Source organism: Arachis ipaensis, chromosome B05 (assembly GCF_000816755.2).
Source record: "Arachis ipaensis cultivar K30076 chromosome B05, Araip1.1, whole genome shotgun sequence".
Lineage (NCBI taxonomy): Eukaryota > Viridiplantae > Streptophyta > Magnoliopsida > Fabales > Fabaceae > Arachis > Arachis ipaensis.
This window is the reverse complement of record NC_029789.2, coordinates 127,160,887-127,181,776: the sequence shown is the minus strand read 5'-3', so window position 1 is coordinate 127,181,776 and position 20,890 is coordinate 127,160,887. Positions and strand designations below refer to the sequence as shown.

The following is a 20,890-nucleotide window of genomic DNA, read 5'->3' as shown; positions in this document are numbered from 1 at the left end:
TAAAATTGAACAAAATGAACAAAAATAAATACATAGTTTGTTCAATTCTTCACTTTTTTGTATTCCTTTAGTTTCTTTATTTTTCTTTTCTCTTTTATTTTCTTCTTTATTTGATTTGTCAGTGTTCTTTATTTTTCTTTCTTCTATATACATATTATATGTATGCGCATGTAAAATTTTAAACATAGTGTTAAAATATTATTAATGAATGTTTTTAACATAGCTAAATGATAATTTTTTTTGACAATGATATAAAATTGAACAAAAATAAATACATAGTTTGTTCAATTCTTCACTTTTTTGTATTCCTTTAGTTTCTTTATTTTTCTTTTCTCTTTTATTTTCTTCTTTATTTGATTTGTCAGTGTTCTTTATTTTTCTTTCTTCTTTCTTTTGCATATACATATTTCTAAAAGCAAAAAATCTTATATGTTGAGCTTTCACCTTTTCTTAAATCCTTAAAACGTGTAATTGAATGAGCTTGTTTGATCCAAACTTGCTAGTATACCGTTGTAAGAAAACTTATACATTTAGAATTCTATGCTTGAAAAAATGGTATAGTAAAATTTTCTAAAACCAACTATTGGCCAATTTTCCTTGCTATTAATATAGACTATAATACAACATAGTTTTTCCATAATCTTTGGCATACGACTACTGAAACTCGCTAATTGTCTAAAAGAAAAAGATCTTTTATGTTGAGCTTTCACCTTTTTTTAAATCCTTAAAACGTGTAACTAAATGACTTTGTTTGATCCAAATTTATACATTTAGAAGTCTATGATTAAAAAATGGTATAGTAAAATTTTTTAAAACCAACTATTGGCCAATTGTCCTTGCAATTACTATAGACTATATAATACAATATAATTTTTTTTATAATCTTTAGCAGACGACTACCGAAACTCGCTAATTGATATTTTTATTTGTAAATAAAGGTAAGAAAGCATATATAAATCATATAAAATTAACGAATTAGTTTTCTCACCATTTCAATATCTTAGAGACATTCAATAAATATTATTTTTGATACCTTCGATCCAAATATGAGAAATAAGAATATAAAAATATTTAGAATGAAACTCAATGATTTAAGGACTTTCATAGCAAAAGATCTGCCCCTTTTACAGATCAATAGAATGAAAAACTTAAATCCTTCACTTGCTATTTATATGTTCAATAGTTCTTTTAAGAGATAATTATAGTTTTGCTCTCAAAGAGGAATGGCGTCATGTTTGAAGCCTGGCTTTCCCTAAAAAAGTAAATAAACAAAATAAAATCAAAGGCAAAACCCACTAATACAGAGCTTAATAAATATCACATTTGTAAAATATGATTAAATATACCAAATTGGGTCAACAATAAAAATATGTTACAAATAAAAACAAAAGTGGATTATGATCTAGATACTAACTTAATTAGAACGAGGTTCAGTTTGATACTATACTAAAAAAATGATAAAAACTGATTTTAATATTACTTACTGCAAAACATTTTTGCTGTAGATACTTCCAATCAGACGTGATATGGGAGTACTGTAAAAGACATATCAAAGGAACTGTTATGACTTATGACCTTCTTCCTTTAATTAAATACTAATTTTTAATTAAAAAGATTTTGGGAGCCAGTTTACAATGTATCCATGATAAAAGATTGATAACTTATAATTGATAAATATTTGGTTGATTACCTTTGAAACTTTTTTTTCACTTTATTGTTTGCCCAGCTCATAATATCAGCATCAATAATCTCGGATCTCAAGTTTTTCATAAGTTAAACATGGTATAATCCTTGTCAGGCTATCAGCTGCCACAAAAAGCTGTGAAACATAAAGGAAGAGAAGGAGACGATTATCCCTAGGATATAGATGGACACGAATAAACAAAATAATAACAAAGTACCCGTAGCACATCTAAACACCTTCCACCCCTCCTCCAGTTGATGGTTATAAAGCAGCAAAACCAATGCACTTATTCACCAAGTTATTCAAGGATTGTAAAAAAAAAAATCCAAGTAGCTTTTACAGATATCTCACAAAAAAAATTGAAAAAAAAATAGTAAACCAAGTGTCATATTTACAAATTAAGTTTCAATTATCGTTTATAAAGTAATAACTTTCATCCTTACTAAGTGTAACCTAAAGAATCAAGCAAAAAGAATGATGATGCTACGGTCACTAAAGTATTTTTACAACATCACTTACACGACTATAGTATGTCAACAAATCGAATCTGTTTCTTCGTTGAAGTTCCGAATCTAAAAAGAGGTAGCAAAGGTGTTCAACCGACTTTTCATATTCTCCTCCATTTAAATCAAAATGACACATAGATATGAAGAACATTTAAGAAATCATAATTCAAACCAATAAATGATTATACATTATAAACGAATAACAATAAAAATATATATGATATACAACATGACATACGTATATTTAGCGACTTTTGTTTTTTATGTTTTAAGAGATGCCTAAGCCTACTTAATTTTCTAATAATAGAAAACTACTGTTTATTTAAGACAACTTCAATTATTACTTTTTCAGTCTGAATTGCACAATTTCAGATGTGCTGAAAAATAACAAAAAAAATTCTTCATACATTGATCTTGTATGGACATATAAGTGTGCTAAGAATGTTATCTTAGTTATTTTTTTCTTTTTTTTTTTTAATTTTCAAAAATCTGTAAAAAATAATTAAATGGTTGAGTAGAATTGCTTATATAGGAATATTTGTTTTAAGATGCTAAATGTACCTACCATGAATATTGAGCACTTACATGTACAAAAATGTTCCTCATCCATTTCTTCAGCATTACTTGCTTCAATTACCAATGCCAGGAGATGGATGTATGCCTCTTGACATCTGAGAATTTTCATCTCGCAAAATTGCTCAATGAACTAATACTCCCTTCCATACTTCAATCACAACTAATTAACAAAATCAATATCTATATCTCATTAGAGTCTTGAGAGAATTGAACATGCTTACCTCTTGTAGTGTGATAACTTCGCCTCTTTCTCATCAAGTAGTCCCTAAAGCTCTGCCAAAGATATCTCTTTTGAGTAGGTTGATGGCATTAATCTCTAAACTGATCTTCAGTAGTGCAGGTAGCTGTGATTTTTATGAAGGCATGGCAACAGAAATTACTGGCAAAGTGAATGCATTCGAAAAACTTTTAACAAAAACATCTTACTTGAAAGTATGCCCAAAATAAAGGTCTTAGTTACCACTTACCAATACTCGAAAGTACTCTCAAAATAACTTAGCTTGCACTACTTCTGAAGGGTAAGCCTCCCCTGAACCAAAAAAATGCACAACACGAAAACCGTGGAAAAAAACCAACAAAAGAAAAGGAAAATTACAATATTGTTCAAAAATGGTTAAAATACTTTCACCTACCAGCATAAGTTTTCTCCAGAACTTCCAACTATGAATCAATCTTCATTTTGTGCTTGATCTTGTTCTCACCCTTCACTGGCTTCTCCTTCCTCTCCTCTTCTTCCGAACCACTCTATCTTCCACTTGCCACCATCTTCTCTTTCCTTTGCCAGACACTCTTCTAACAGCAGCATCGACCTACTACATTCTGTATCTTCTCTGCCAAAACATTACCACAATAACACACACAACAAAGGACACAAAGAAGCTTTGGACTTCGTTGGCAATCCATTCAATCAGTTTTGTTGTTTATTTTTAATTTTGAAATATATGATTACAGGGCACAATTTGTTATTAAATCGCACAGAAGGAAATTGCACCAAGAAATTTTTTCTTCCCCTCATATATGTGTATTCTCCCATCTGCTGTCGTATCATTGCATATCACCAACCTTACGGCTATACAATTTATGTAATTTAATTGGATTTTTGAAAATTTTAACTTTCAATTTAATCAAAAATACTTGTATTAATAAAAATTTAATTAAAAGACAAACTTAATATATTTGGTAAATCAAATTTAGACACTGAGTTTTTGAAAAGCTTCATTAACATATACATGATCTCTTTAGGCATCATTTTGACTATGAACAATTTTTATTTTTTATATTGTTTGGAAACTGAATGGATTGTTACAAATTAATCTAGCTATCTATAAACTTGCATTGATATCATTTTGTAGAATCAAACAGATGTCCAAAGAAGTACAAAAAAGAGAACAGGGAAAAAAAAGGAGAAACAAATCAGTCCTAATGTAAGATATATATAATTAAAAGGCTAGTTAATACAATGTCTTATAATCTTTAAGATTTCTTCATACAAAATCACATATAAAATCATATTCTCTCTCTATATAAATTCATTTCTTCAAAAATGCTAAATAGTATCCTATCATCATGCATCATCTCAAAAGCCAAAAAGATAAGAGTTTAAAACAAATGGGAAAAAACGCTCAAAATATTCACAAAATTTGGTGGTAAATTCTAATGTTCAACTTAGTGGTCCATGTATTTTTGCAATCACAGTGGTCCATGTGTTTTGATATTTAATTTTAATTATATGTTTCAAAAGTTTTATCCTCCATGCTTGTAAATTAGCCACATAGTCGACGTATCTGACAGAAAATGATGTACTCTGTGTGCTAAACTCCATCATATGATTTATGAAAAGATTGTTGTATTCCTACCTGAGTTGGTATTTCTTGTTCCTCTTCCAGGATAGCATCTTTGCTACGCCAGCCTGACATAAATGTGCATTCTTGCAGCTTTGAGCTTTGTTTACTAAAGAGCCATGGGTAAACCAACTTATAACTGTAAAATAACATCTTGAAGCACATACAGTAAGAATACACATAGCTTGAATACACATTTCTGTGAATTACTATGTTAAAAGAAAGTTGTTTGATAAATTCAATTAGCTGGTAATTATCTACAACTAAACATATAAGTTACGAAAATTATTCCTCCTCATATCTGTCGAGATTTTTTCTCTTCTCAAATATCATTTGTTAAGAAAAGTAGTGATTCTACTAACCACTAAGCTATTGTCAGTCCAATCCAATCCACAATGTTGTTCATTAATTAGATATGAGAAAATATATTTAATTTCTTGATACTAATACTCCAGCTGCAATTATAAAAAATATATTTAATTTTAAAAACACGTAGAAATAATCATAGCAGACTCTACAATTTTTTAAATGAATTTGATGAAACCTGTGGCACCATTCAAAAACAGGGATCATAGGTCATGGGATACGTACTAAATGATTCACACCAATCATCTTTAGGACTAATAAGCCTGAACTCAAGTTCTATACTGTAACAAACAAAATAAGAAAAACTATGGCATTGAACCTTGGAAACAAATTACGGTAGCTAAAGGAGGACAAATCCTTTATTTGGAATCCTTAGCCTTATTCTCCTATTTGCTGTCCCTTGGCATGAGCAGTCCTTTAGTAGCGATTGTGTTGTTGCTGGATCCACTCATGGGAGTGCTGATTCATCTCACATGATAATAGCATTCTTTAGGATCTCTGCATAACAATCCTCTTCATCTACCTACATGTTACCACAACACCATAATCTCAGTCAATTCCATCACATTTTCCAACCACAGATCACAGCTTATCAACAATCAGCTTATATTTTTCCGTTTAAATTTTGTCTAGTTTACACTTTTAGAATCACATACCATACCATATCAAGTGATTTCACATATAGAAAAGAAATATTGAAAAAAGAAATTAACTGTCTCAATTTGCCTCCTGAAGGGTAAGAGTCAGGTTTCCATCTTCAACAACCTTGAGAAAATGTTGCTACTTACTACCAACTTGAACAAAACCTCAGCATTGAACATTAAATTAAAATTAACAGATAAAATGAAACAAATAGGCTTAAATAAGTAAAAATCTGATTTTAGGGGAAAATAAAAACCTTAAACACTGTCCATCTCTTTCTCAACCTTGGCCTGCATTTCGTGGAAGGCCCTAGCTTTCTTCTTCTCTGCTTCGGTGGGAAGATGGGTTAGTAAAGATAGGTAACAGAGTATTTGGTAGATGTAAACAATTATATAAGCTTTTAAAAAAAAATAGTGAAAATAATTCACAAAAACTCACCTGAATGTATCTTCTTTGAGACTGAGGCATGATGAACACGGTTCAAAACAGAGAAGGTAGATATGATGAAGAAGTGCCAACTGTGTAAGGTTAAGGCTAGTACTTTCTGCAAGTCGGACCAGGCAGAGGTAGACGGTGCCGATGTCACTGGTGCCGATACGGGGAGGAAATGAAAGTAAACACCAAATGAATCCCAAAAATTTGAAGCTACTTCTTCAGAGTGCAGAGCAAAATGAGAAATGAGAGCAAGAGAGAGATTCAAATCATGGATTTGAAATGGAAAAAGATTCAATATTACTGGAGCTATTCTTTTTGGGAAAATCCCTGCTAAGCTTCAAATTTTAAATTTCACACAGCTGCTGTTTTGATAAGTTACACATGTCACACAATGAAAGCTAGCACTTGTCAAGCATTGGACGCGCCACTTGTCGAGTAAAGGACCTACTACTCTCCTATTATATATTAATAGATTAATAGATAGATACAGAAAGCAATCAAAGTAAAGATCTCGCATTAAGTCACTTGCCTAGTTACCTGATCTAAACTCTCCAGCAAAACAAACTACCCTCTTTAACAAAGTGAATGAAGAAAAGAAATGAGGAAATGGAAATAGGAAAATACAATGTGCCCAAAAGTTTAGAAAGGAAAAGTATAATGATCTTATTGAAAAAAAGGCCCACTTGTTATGATTGTTACACAATTGAGATAATTCCGAAGGCACAGCATACTGTAGCCTCGTCAAAATGCCAAACAGAATCTCACAAATGGAATTATTAAAAGTTCACAACCACAATGCATGAGGCCATAAAATCCAGGCATGGATCTTCAAATCGCTAGATCAGCAGGTTGCATCAACTAAGCAACAATGCACAATCAAACTGCATCATCGAAGCTTCCAGAATTTCAATGGACGAGCTAAAAGTGAGCAAAAATAAGATCCAGTGATGAAAATTTTCACACTTTATAGCATAACAAGTCAAGCACATTAGATGCGCAACTAGTTGTTGTCATGAAATAGTCCAATAAATGGTGCAGTGATGAACTTTAAGGCGTATGAAATCATGAAAAACCTGCCATGGTTGCAGGTAATATTCATTGAACCTATCATGAAAAGAGCTGTCCTAACTTTGTGTCTTCGCCTCCTCCAGGGTCCGATGACAATTAGTAGCACAAAACCAATCAAGAACTTATTACTTTCCTCTCAAACTCATGCTCTTACGCTTCTGGCTTAGTGCATAACGTCTTGCCATAGCATGATTATAGAACTTCCTCATGTGATCTGAAAGCCTGTGAATGGCATGGAGATCACCAATTGTCGAGAGTTGCATCAAAAAGGAATCGAACTTCCTATATGGCAACTTTATTCCCTTGTTTATCACTTCTTCCAAAAGAATAAAAGCGTCGTCAATTCTATTGCAGCGAAATAGCCCCTCAACCATCACACAGTAAGTGTGTGTGTCCGGTCTGCAACCTCGCTCCTCCATTTCGTGCCAAGTCTCAAATGCCCCATCAGGATCATCCATATCAAAAAACATTGAAATCAGCATATTATAAGTCTGAACACTAGGAAGGCAACCGAATTCAATCATTCTTCCATATAGTTTAAGGGCTTCCTCAGACTTCTTATTGTCACAAAGGACCTTGAGGAAACAATTATAAGTAACAATATCTGGAGGGTAACCTTTATTTCCCATCTCATCCAAGAACTTGTAAGCTTCATCTATCTTTCCATTCAAACACATCCCTTCAATTATATCCTTGTATGTTGAAACATCAGGAAGGCAACCATTGCTAATCATATGCCCCGTAAGTTCAAAACACTCCTCCATTCTATCATTTTGCACAAGCGCCACAATTACAATTGCATAAGTCTTTGCAGTGGGAGAAGATATGGTTGAATCTTTCGTTCTCATGAATTCGAAAAGATTTAGTGCCTCGGTTATCATGCCTGCCTTGAAAAAGGTATCAAGGGCGGTGTTGTAAGTGAAATTGTCAGGCTTATGACCCAATTCAATCATCTCTTCCAGGAATTTCATTGCCCTAGTCGGGTTTCTAACCCTACACCAGCCGAAAACCAATATATTGTGTGTATCTGCATTCGCCTTGATCCTTTTCCTAACTTTCTTATACAGACCTTCAGCATCCTCAACTAAGCAACACTTGCACAGGGCATCCAAGAGCAAGTTAAATGCATTTATTTCTGGCTGTGTCTTCACTCTTATCCTCTTCTTCTTCGCAAACTTCTGCACACGAGTCAGATACTTCTCTGTATACCTCCTCAAAATCGTCAAGAGGACTTCAACTGGCACCGTGTTCTTGTTATGCCTCTTCATATACTCCAGCATGTCGCAAACTATCCGGAACTGCTTTGTCTTGTACTTAGTACAAGATAAGATGTCCATCATATCATTATAAGCACAAGGCTCATGTGAATAATTCTGTTGACAGCCAGCCCAAGTGAAGAACCGAAATGCAATCTTTTCGTCATAACGAAGCCTATACAACACCCCGGTGACCAATGGGGTAGACAATGGAACACCCAATTGATCAAGGGCATTTTCCAAATTGTTAAAACCTAGTGAACTATCCATCACAGAGTTATAAACCTTATCAACATAGCTCTCTAAACCATTAACTTCTTCAACATTCACACTAAAGCTAGAATTTTGGATCACTGAGACAGTTTTTGAACAATAATTCCGCATTGGAACAACATGTTTACCAAAAGAGTGAATATGCAGTGATGAAGACTGAATTAAGTAAACACAAGAAGCATGTGATCTTGAAATATGGCAAGGGGAGTGCTGAAAAGAAGAAAAAACTGGCAATTGAAGTGTGGTTTCAGTTTGAGGTGGAGCTTGAAGGGTTAATGGAGAAAAGGAAGGACTTTTCAGATAGTTTAGGTACCTATGAAACATACCCACCATCGTTTTGCTTCTTGAAATCGAAGGCATTGATGAAATAGATTATAGCAATACAAATTTGGATTGTGGGTATGTGTAGGTTTTATGCGAAGTACTTGGAAACAGAGGAATGGGAGGGAAGAGCTTACAGTGACTGATGATGCAGCTTCGTTCCAAATTCGGCGTCGTTTTTGAGAGGGAAGACCGGAGGGGCCAAAGAGTAGCATAAGGCATAGTTGTCAGAACCAAACCGGTGATCGAGACTATCAGGTCACTAGTTCAACCGGTGGATTACAGGTTGAACCAACTGACCCGATCCAACTTAAATAAAAATATGAAATAGTCAAAAACTTAAAATTAAATTTTGAAATATATATATCTTCACCTACACTTTAACAACAATCAAGTCTCAATTTCTAAAATAACTAATACGAAAATAGACATATTAGTCAATACTACAATAATATCTTAATTTGACACAATAATAGTGAGAATCAATTAGGCAATTAGCAATCAATTCCAATTAAGAAATTAAAGCCTATTAACAATTAATCAATTAGGCAATTAACAATCAATTCTAACATAGCCTATTATCTAATTATAATCACACTATCACATTGACAATCAATTAGGCAATTAGCAATCGATTCCAACTAGGCAATCAACAGGCACATTGTAGCAACGAAGCCTATTAACAATTAATAATCAATTAGGCAATTAACAATCAATTCTAACCAAGGTTGCGAGAACCGGACCAGTCAATAAACTGGTAAGGTCACTGGTTCAATGGTTTGACCGGAGTTCAACCGGGGTTCAACCGGTTTAATTAAATATTAAATAAAATTATTAAAAAACTTATATATAATTTTGAATATATAAATTCAATAATTTCTAGCTTAATAAAATTCAAAATTTCACAATTTCATACCATAAATTATCCATAATTTAATATTAGAAGTTCACAAATGACTTCAAACATCGAAGTTCATAACGAAAAACAACCAAAACGCAAATAATAACAAACACATAATGTTCTACTATCACAAAAGACATTAACAAACAAGTTTTCAACTAATCAAAGGTATCTTATCAAAAATCATAATTATCATTTATTTGTTATTTCTGATGTATGTAATGATTGATGTTGCAATAAAAGGTAAATTGAATCAAAGCACGAAACGACATATGCAAAGAAAAGAAACAATGACAAGGAAAAAGAAAAAGACACCAAATGGTGAAATTGAGTAATAGAAACAGGTCTGTGTTGGAGATGAAAGGGAAATACCACAAAACTATGGATAAGTGAATGAAATGAACTAGAATACAGACTGACAACAACACCAACAACAAATTTGGACAGCTAAAACACTAAAATTAAGAATAATTAAGGTTCAACACAATGGCCCCAGAAGCCATATCTCCCCCCAAACCAAATCACTATTCAACACACAGAAAATCAGAAATAACAAATAAATGATAAATCAGCAGACAATAATCTCAGAAAATCCAATTAATCAAGTGCTAAATGCCTAAACACTAAACCAGCAAGCAGACGCCGAGGAGATGGCTAATCAATGCTTACCGATTAACACAGAGAAGGCGAGGTCGGCGAGGAGGAACGCGAGCGATGGAGGACGCGACACCGGCGAATAGCCGAACACAGAGAAGGCGAGATCGGCGATTACAGAGACGCGGTGGGGGCTGTGGGGCTGCAGTACTCAAAACTGTCGCTGCGGTGGCTTCTATGGTTCACTTTCAGTCTTCAGAGAAGAGAGGAGAGGAGATGGGTTTACCGTTTACGCTTACGGGGAGGATAACATGAAAGGCGAGCAACGGCGACGACAGAGGACGCGACTTCGGCGAACACACAGAAGGGAGCTCGGCGATGTGCGACGCGGTGGGGGATGCGGTGGCGGCGGGGGGATGCAGTGGCGTACTTCTTGGTGGCTTCTATGGTTCTCAGAGAAGAGAAGAGAAGAGAGATGAGTTTGGGAAGAAGATGGGTTACGGGGATTGATTTAGGGAATTAGGGTTCAGTAACTTCAGTTTTGCTTTTGCCATTTTTTCCTTTTTTTTTAAACAAAACGGCGCCGTTTGGGGGGTTTATTGTCGAACCAAAAACCCGCCAAAAAACCGAACAGTTCTGCCGGTTCACCAGTTAACCGCCGGTTCGACCGATTTTGTGACTGATTTTTTGTCAGGCGGTTTTAGGCTTACCCAAACCGGCTAGATAACTGGTTCCCGATTAATCCGGTTGAACCAACCAGTCCAGTTCGATTTTTAGAACCATAATGCTTATACGGTTTAAAATTTAGTCCAAACAAACCAGGAAATCGGGTCACCCATTTTTCAGTCTCACTTCCTGAATCGGTCCAATTTTTTCAACTATGACATAAGGAAAAAACAAACCAATGAGCCATTCTCCCTTTTTCTAAAAGAAAAACAAATCACTCCTTTTAATTAACTCGAACGAAAAAAGGATAAAAGTAATTTTTTTTGTGAAAATATAATGAAAGTTGTGAGAACCGAATTGATAGTTGAACTAGTCAAGTTACTGGTTTATTAGTTTATTAGTTCAATCAATAGATTATTGGTTGAACCAAATAACCAATAAAATCGATCCTACATAAATAAAAAATAAAAAAAAAATCAAAAACTTAAAACTAAAATTTGAAATACATATCTTCACTAATATTTTATTATGTAAATATTTAAAATATTTAATATTTATTTTAGTAATGGTATAAATTGTAATAAGGGTTAAGTACGATCTTAGTCCTTAAGGTATTGGTCGAAATTTTTTTCGTTTCCAACCTTTTTTTGCATAAAAAATCGTCTCTAAGGTTTAACTTAATTTTAAAATTGTTATTTTTACTTAAATTTTAAATTTTATTACCAAATTACTCCTATTCAAAAAAATTATAAAATAAAAAAAAAAGAAAATAAAGAAAACGGATGAAGGAGAAAGGGAATCACGCGAGGGGAGGAAAGAAGAAGAACTGGAAAGGGAAGAAGGGAAAGAAAGGAAAAGGGGGAAAGGGGGGACGGCGTCGACGACAGCGAGGCTTGGAGCCGCCGTCGCCGTCGGGAATCAGAATCAGAGGGAGAGAGAGCCACTGCGACTTTGCCGAACTCAGCTCCTCTGCGACAACCTCCGCTCTGTCATTCGCGTCGATACTGTTCAGCCCCTCAACGAGCGTCGCATCATCGCCGAAGTCACCCTCGACTGCTTTTCACCCTCCTATGCTGTTGCCGCTGCAATGACGGCATCTTCTGGCAGGTGTTCTCCATTATCACCACTGGCGATTTTCGCAAGGTTTGGAACCTTCTAGAGTCTTCTAAAAGGGACTTGCTCTAGCTCCTCAGCATCTTCGATTCCAAAGGTACCAACCTCTCTCTCCCTCCAATTGCTGAAGGACCATGCTGAAGCTACAATGGAATTTGGTTAATCAGATTGGGAAATCTATCCTCCTTAGGGTTCCAATCTTGCTTCTGTTTTCAATTTTGTTAATAAGATTGTTAAACCCACTAATTCTGATTCTGACTTTGTTAATCTATTGTTAATCACATTGTTTTTAATTCTGATTTTGTTTCTTATTTTGTTAACCTATTGTTCTTCTGCTTCTGTTTCTTCTGCTTCTGTTTTTTACGCTTCTGATTCTACTTATGTTTTTGCTTCTATTTTTGTTTCCAATTCTGTTTATGTTTTTGTTTTTTTTATTATATTATTTTATGCTTCATTGTTGTTGCTAAAGATATTTTAAAACTAATTTAAACTTTATGGACGATTTTTTATGCAAAAAAAGGTTGGAGACGAAAAAAAATTTTGATCTATACCTTAAAGACTAAAATCGCACTTAATGAATTTTTATATAACATATATATTTTATATGTACAAATACATATAACAAATAAAAACTCTTTTTTTTTTAAGTTACACTAGGTTTCAATATATAATATTATAAACACAAAATGTAGTAAAGAGACAACTGGCTTAGTGGTAGAGTGGCATGCTAATAAGTCTCATGTTCAAGGTTTGAATTTTTGCTGTTGCATTTTTTGGAAAATATCACCGATTTTTCAGTTGTAATGGTCGGTCTAGTTTGATTTTTACAATTATGATAAAAATAGATAAATAAAAATATACGTGAGAATATAAAAAAGTTATATCTTGATGATATCTTCTTCATAATATAATACTTGATAATATATGAGAATAGATTTTCTCTTACAGAAAAACAATACACAAGAGTTAAGATAATATAAACTTGAAGTGTATTAAAAAAAATTTTAAGATATATTTATTGATGAATATTTTAAAACAAATAATAGTAAGATATTATTTACTTAATTCAAAAAACATCATCCGATGGAAAATATCACCGGTTTTTCAGTTGTAATGGTCGGTCTAGTTTGATTTTTACAATTACGATGAAAGTAGATAAATAAGAATATATATGGGAATATAAAAAGGTTATATCTTGAAGATATCTTCATAATATAATACTTGATAACGTATGAGAATAGATTTTCTCTTACAGAAAAATGATACACAAGAGTTAAGATAATGTAAACTTGAAGTGTATTAAAAACTTTTTTTTAAATATATTTATAGATGAATATTTTAAAACAAATAATAGTAAGATATTATTTACTTAATTCAAAAAATATCATCGGTTTTTTAGTTGAACCGGTAAATCTGGTTTGATTGTTACAACTACGATAAAAGTAGATAAATATGAGTATGAGTATATATATATGAGAATATAAAAGAGTTATATCTTGACGATATTCTGACAATATAACACTTGATAATTTATGATAATAGATTTTCTCTTACAAAAAAACGATACACAAGAGTTAAGATAATGTAAACTTGATACGTGTTAAAACCTTTTCTTTAATATATATTTATAGTTGAAGATTTTAAAATAAATAATAGTGAGATATTATTTACTTAATTCACTTACTAATTAGTGAAATCACCTTATGAAAATTTATGTCTCATTAATTGATAATATTAAATATTCCATACTCTATTATGATAGGACATCATAATTGATAATATTCTACACTTCATTACATAGTTGTCAGAACCGAATCGGTGATCGAACCGGTTAGATTACTGAATTACTGGGTCATTGGTTCAACCAGTGGGTCACTGGTTGAAATATATTAATAACAATCAAATATCAATTCTTATATATAATTTATGGTGCAAAATGAGATAATAAATTAGTCACTAGTACAAAATACTTTCTCAATTTAATGAACAAGAAAAAAAATAAAACATAATACAATCAATATCAATATATTAATATATTTGTATACTATGTGTTGTTAGTTGTTACTATGTGAATCCATATTTAAAAGGATAAAAAAACATAAAAATTCAGTTATAGTTTATTATATATTTAACTTTTGTCATTTATTATATTGAAATACATGTTGGCGCAGTGGTAAGATGGGGGGCGTGATTGCTGGCTTCCCTGCGTTTGAATCCCGCGTCACTCATTTTTTGAGTAATTTGGACAGGAGCTTCTACCATGGTTCGGTAGCGCGCGGGTGCACCATGGACCCGCGCAGGTCTAGTGGAATATGGGATGCGAACCGGTCGGTTTTTAACGGGTTTGACCACCGTTGACCGATTTAATTGCAGGTCCGGTCCAAACTACTGACTGAACCAGCCAGACCATCGATTCGACCGGTGGATCTAGTGGAATATAGGGTGCGAACTGATCGGTTTTCAACGGATTTAACCACCGTTAACCGGCTTAATTGCAGGTCCGGTCCAAAACTACTAACCGAATTGGCCAATTACCGATTCACCGGTTTTTCGATCGAACCGACCAGTCCGGTCCGATTCTGATAACACTGCTTCATTATGTATGATAATACTCCACTATATGTGTTATGAGGATTTTTAATAAATCTGAGTTTGTTCGATATTTATGATATGGGAATGAAATTTACACTTCTTTTGCGGGTACTAGTTTTTATATGCACCAAAAAGTTCACTTTTGAACGAAATAAAAAATTCAGAAATATAAAATATAAATTGAAATTAATTTGCTCGAAATTGAAATTATTAAAAAAAAATAAAAGACTTCAATTTAAAGAAAGTAATGAATGCCTTCAACACAGTCGAAGGAATTTGAATTTAAACTGAGGACTTTTAGAAAGAAAAGAAATGATTTTGCTGAAGGAAAAAATTTGCATGAAGGAAAATTACAGGAATTTAAAAAGATAAATGTAAAGACAGAAAGATATGGAAGTATAGAAATGAATTCAAGACAGACTAAAAAATTTGCTAAGATGTGAGTGTACAAAAGAGCTTTTTAAAAACGAATTTCAACTTCTGTTTTTTTCAAGCCTTTTTAATTTATAGAGCAATCTAATCAATCTTACACTGACAGATGTCCCTTCTAAATCCAAAAAATAACTACTGTTTCCACTAAGTACAGAATCAGATAACTACTCTTGTGTGACATCTTGTCAATCCTAATACATTGTATGCGGAACCTCATTTTTGGACAAGATATAAAAGGATCAAAATCTCTCTTTTTTTTTTGTCATCCTTTTCTTTAAATTAACATTCTTGTAAATTCCAAGCTCTTCAAGCTCTTTGATTACCAAATTTTTAATTAATAATATGATATCCACAATAATAACTATTTTATAATAATTTTAATATTTTTTGTATTTTTTGTTAGCTATACAGCAAGAAAAACTAATCACACAAATAATATTAGGAAAATTATGAGAAGTTAATGGAATATTTATACAATGTGAACAATGGAGGTTTATGGAGTATTAGAGATATAACCATTAGTATTACCTTTTTCCATCAGCTGAAATTTTTGAGATGAGTGGTATCATGACATAGTATTAGAGCTCTAAATCCGAAAGGAAGAGTTTGATTCTTGGTAAACTCAAAAATCAGTTTAAATTTTTGGGAAGATGTTTATTATCCGATGGTTATTTTAGATAGTATAGGGAATGTTCATTTTGTAACTCAATAGCCCATTATACACATTATACAAATAGTCCATTGTCTTCCTAGCAGGACTCATAGTATTATATAAAAACATATGTACTCAAATGGTTATTCTAAATAGTATCGGGGATGTTCATTTTGTAACTCAATAACCCATTATACATATTGTACAAATGGTCCATTATCTCCCTAGCGGGACTCATAGTATTATATAAAAACATATCTACTAATATCAGTAGAAAATTGAAATGAAATCGTATTAAAAGGTGAATCATAAATAACTAAATTAAAAATTTAGGTGTGTCTACATTTAATTAACATGTTTGTACAGTTATTCTCTTTCTCGAATATATGATTTGAGTCACATTTTATTTTTTGGCTAATAAAATTTGATCACTGCTTAGAAGTAAAAAGCCTGTAAGAGAGTCATGCAAATAGCTCTGACAAAAATTTAAAACTATTCTAAAGTCTATTTCTGACTTTCTGCGCTTAGATGTTATTATATTTTTGTGAATAATGCTAGGAAGATAAAAAAAAATCGTCCGAATTTGTTTTATTTAATATTTATTAATTATCATAATAATTAATAAATATTAAATAAGATAAGTTATGATTATTTTTGATTAATTTTTTTTGTTTTAAATATTTCCGATTTTCGTTGCAAAATAACGAAGAGCCCAAAATATATCTCAAAATTTACAAAATGATTGAGCAATTATTCAAATTTACACTAAAAGCTACGTTAAAATTACCATAATGATCTCGAAGAATATCACAACATGCTTCCAATTCGGAATCAATAACTGGCTTATTTGTGTTGATCTTTATCCTAAGATTCGATAAGCAACGCCAAGTTATGTGAATAATTGAAAACTACAACACTTAAATCTTATTCTTATTCATGCACTCCATTAAAGATTGATATTCTTTGGTCAGACTCAAACTTTGACGGACACACAAATTCAAATTACAACCCAAATTCTCAAAGGTCCAGCCATTATGTTGGTATCTGCAGCAAGCTATAACAAAAAAAAAAAAAACAAAGGCCGCGAAACCCATTGAAATTAGGAGTAAACTTCCTTCATATTGTTACCAAATCAATCGAGGAGTTATTAATTCCAAAATGTTTGAAGGAAGTTATTAATGTCATTGCTAATTCACTCTTTGTTACGGGACAATCAACGAGGACATAAAACATCTAGATAGCCGTTGGAAGAGAGACTAAAATTAAAATCGAGAACAAAAACTTATAGTGCAAAGTGTATATTATTAAATTATTTTCAAATATTCTGTTTGATTTAAGAATAAATAAATCTAAGATAAAGATAAGATTAAATAATAAAAAATAAAATTGTAATTAAATTTATGTATTTTATTGGGTTGAATTTGTGAGTCATAAGATTTTTTATTGTTGTCATGGGCTAAGGTAGAAAAGTAGTTTAATACCCTCCACAAGCTGATGGATGGAAGATGTCAATAATCCACGGCTTGGATAAGTTCCGATAAAATTGTTGAAGAAGACGCTTTTGACAACAATAAAGAAGTCTCATGGCCCACAAATTCAAGCCAACAGAATACATAAATTTAGTTATAATTTTGGTTTTTTTTTTTTGATGAAAAATATTATATTTTTTTTAAGAAAAAATTCACCTGAAATAGAATGGTATAAATATAGAAGTCCAACTAATTGTTCCATTATGTACAATTGCAACTCCAATAGCATAAAAATTTAACTATCAGTTATCAACACAGATTCGAACACATCACAACACTAAAAGCGAACCCTAAGTGTGGGGAGGTCGGTCAGTACCTGACTTCCGGAGGTAATTTCTTTTCTGTACACCAGTAAATTAGGATATTTAGTTAGATTCTCTTTCTTTTATAGAATAGGATAAATTGCACAGTAATATATTAGTTGCATGCATGCTCTGCTTGATTGAAAAGACAATAAGTTTCTTCTAAAACTCTATCTTTTGAACAAAATTTCACTAATTTTTAAAATTTTTATGATAAATTTGCTTGAAGTTTTATTTGGAACATGATTTTTGAGCTAAAGAACACACAACCTGTGAAGATTTGAGCTTTTATACATGGTTACATTATTTAACCATAATTAATTTATTCTTGTGTGTTTACTTCTCTATGATTGTAATCTATATTTTGTTTTATTTTATATGTCCAATATTTATTATATTTATATGCTTGCACATGATTGAGGCCATTATTTGTTTAAACTCACTCATCCAAATTAAGCCTACCCTTTTCAATTACCTTTGTTAACCACTTTGAGCCTTTAAATTCCATTTGTTCTATATTTCACCACATTACTAGCCTTAAGCGGAAAAACAATTGTATATCCCAAATTGAATTTTTGGTTAGTTTAAGATAGAATTGTGTGTGCTAGTTAAGTATGGAAAATTGTGGGAACAAAAGTTATTAAGGGAATGTGTCATGATAATACAATGAGAATTTGGATACCTACTCATGTGAAACTATAAGAATTAAAAATCTATGTGCATTGATAAGCTATGTTTATTTTTATGTTAAAAAAAAAACCAATAAATAAATAAGGAGACAAAATTACCCCAATGCTAAATTAAGAATTCAAGGATCAATGCACATATGATAAAAATTAAAATAAAAAAGTTGATACATGAGTATGGAATGTAAAAGGAGAATTCTGAGTAGTTAGGCATGAATTCTAAAGTTATGTAAAATATATAGGTTGGGTTGAAGCTTGGGTTAATTAAAGATTCAATCTATAAGCTCACTTGACCATATATGTATCCCTACCTTTACCTTAGCCCCATTACAACCTTGAAAAGACCTCATGATATTTGCATTGATATGTTAACTGTTGTTGATTGATTAGGAGAAAAACAAAAGTTAGAGAGCATGATTAGAAAAGGATAGAGTGATTACCCTATACACTAGAGAGACTAGAGTGTACATACACCATCAGTGAGGGTTCCATTGTTGAATTTCTATGTTCCCTGCTTTCATGAGCTATCCTCTTGCATTTTTATCTGCTCTTACTTTATAAGAATTAAATTAGTGGAATTTGAATTATGATTGTTTTGAAGAACTTATTTACTTTTGATCAAGTGGACAAGAATCATATAGTTGCATTGCATGAGTTTCGCATGTTCATACTTATTTACTTCATCTCCTTCAATTAAGCATGAGGACATGCTAATGTTTAAGTGTGGGGAGGTTGATAAACCACTATTTTATGGTTTATATTGTGTTTAATTGTGTGGTTTTACCATGATCCTAACCCACTTATTCATTAAAATAGCATGCATTTATATTTCCTTCATGAAATTATTACATGAGTGAAAACTGCTTCCTAGAGACTTTTAATTATACATTTTACTTCTCCTTTATTCCATTCGATGCCGTGATCTGTGTGTTAAGCGTTTCAGGTTTTATAGGGCAAGAATGAGTTGGAGATTGGAAAGGAAGCTAGCAAAAATGGAAGGAACACAAGAAATTGAGGAGATGACCAGCGAGAAGCGACGCGGACGCATGGACGACGCGACCGCGCGGAGAAGGTCAAATCGCAGTGACGCGGCCGCATGGATGACGCGACCGCGCAAAATAGAAAAGCACGAGCGACGCGGAGGCGTGGACGACGCGTCCGCGTGGCAAATTAGGTAAGACCACATTGGGTTTCTTTTGTGATTTGGTAACATTGGACGGCGAAGACTTCGATAACTTCTTATTAGTAGTTGGACGTGGACAGTAGTACGATTTTAATTTGGTGAAAAAAATTTTCATCTTCAAATGTGGAATTGAATTGTTTGTGGACAGTAGGTCTGATACCATGATAAAACTATGAAAAAATGAGATCGAACCCGCAACCTCTTAATTGAATATGGGGAAATTATGCCATTTGAGCTATAGCTTCTTGGCGAAGAATATTGTACTTTGTATGTTTTGATTGATTGAATTGAATTGAATTGTATTGTAAATTATGAAGGTAAAACTAAATATATATAGAGCATTGGCCTATAAAAGATAAGAACAAATAAAGATAAAATAAGAACAAATAAATATAAGATAAGGATAAGATAAGATAAAATAATAAAAACTAAAATTATAACTGAATTTACGTATTCTATTGAGTTAAATTTATAGGTCACGAAATTTTTTTACTATTGTCATGGGCTAAAATAAAAGAGTAGTTTAATATCCTAAATTTATAATCTCGTTTCTGAAGTAATTAGTCGACTTCTAATGTAATGAGATTTGTGTAAATTTGTTTCCGAAATAACTACTCAACTTCTAAAATAGTTAGATTACTCAACTTATTTTTTGAGGTTGATTTTTATTTAATATTTGACTTACTCAAGTTCATATGGTATTTACAAAAATTTCTTAATTTATCGATCGACATACTTAAATAAACGTTAGTGAGTATATTAATAAAAGGGTTAAGTACGATTTTGGTCCCTAACATAGAGGCCGAAAATTTTTTTCGTCCCCGGCCTTTTTTATTATATTTTTTATTTAATTATTCTGTTGGTATGTATAATTTCACAAAATTTTTAATTAGATTTTTATACTTTTTTTTCTTTTAATTTGGTCTCTGTACAATTTTTTTTTAATTAGGTCTCTCTCGACAGTAGTTGGTTTAATTGTATAGGAATCAAACTAAAAAAAATTTGTGCAAGAACCCAAATAAAAGGGAAAAAAAGTATAGAGACCCAATTAAAAAAAATTGATGCAAGGATTCAATTAAAAGGAAAAAATATAGGAACCTAATTAAAAATTTTGCAAAACTATAGGACCAACCGAATAATTAAACTAAATGTGTATTTTTTTGTCAGCACTTGACCAGCAAAAATTTACACCCATATTTATAAAACATTTTGTACACAAAAAACATATAATTTACATCTATATTTACCAGAATTTTATATAAATCTATATTT

At 32.0% G+C, this 20,890-nt stretch overlaps 1 protein-coding gene across 29 annotated transcripts in view; it reads right to left on the bottom strand.

Moving 5' to 3' along the window:
- Nucleotides 1–11,002, bottom strand: part of LOC107644070 (pentatricopeptide repeat-containing protein At1g73400, mitochondrial) — a 14,664-nt gene extending 3,662 nt beyond the window's left edge. The window contains exons 1-13 of one of the 29 annotated variants that reach the window (XR_002363565.1): nt 10,539–10,996; nt 9,106–9,277; nt 6,054–6,200; nt 5,872–5,940; nt 5,687–5,738; nt 5,293–5,496; nt 4,623–4,746; nt 3,234–3,596; nt 2,776–3,110; nt 2,204–2,256; nt 1,691–1,819; nt 1,485–1,535; nt 1,048–1,252 (exon numbers count right to left, since the gene is read on the bottom strand). Coding sequence is in view for 1 of the 29 variants with exons in the window: in XM_016347856.2 (XP_016203342.1) it covers nt 7,244–8,857; nt 9,106–9,183 (1,692 nt within the window). In the remaining 28 variants the exon portion in view is untranslated. Of the gene's footprint in view, nt 1–1,047; nt 1,253–1,484; nt 1,536–1,690; nt 1,820–2,203; nt 2,257–2,775; nt 3,146–3,233; nt 5,497–5,686; nt 5,739–5,871; nt 5,941–6,053; nt 6,267–6,688; nt 8,858–9,105; nt 9,278–10,538 lie in introns of those variants that run through there. The other 28 variants (XR_002363566.1, XR_002363567.1, XR_002363568.1 and 25 more) reach the window with 28 other exon arrangements.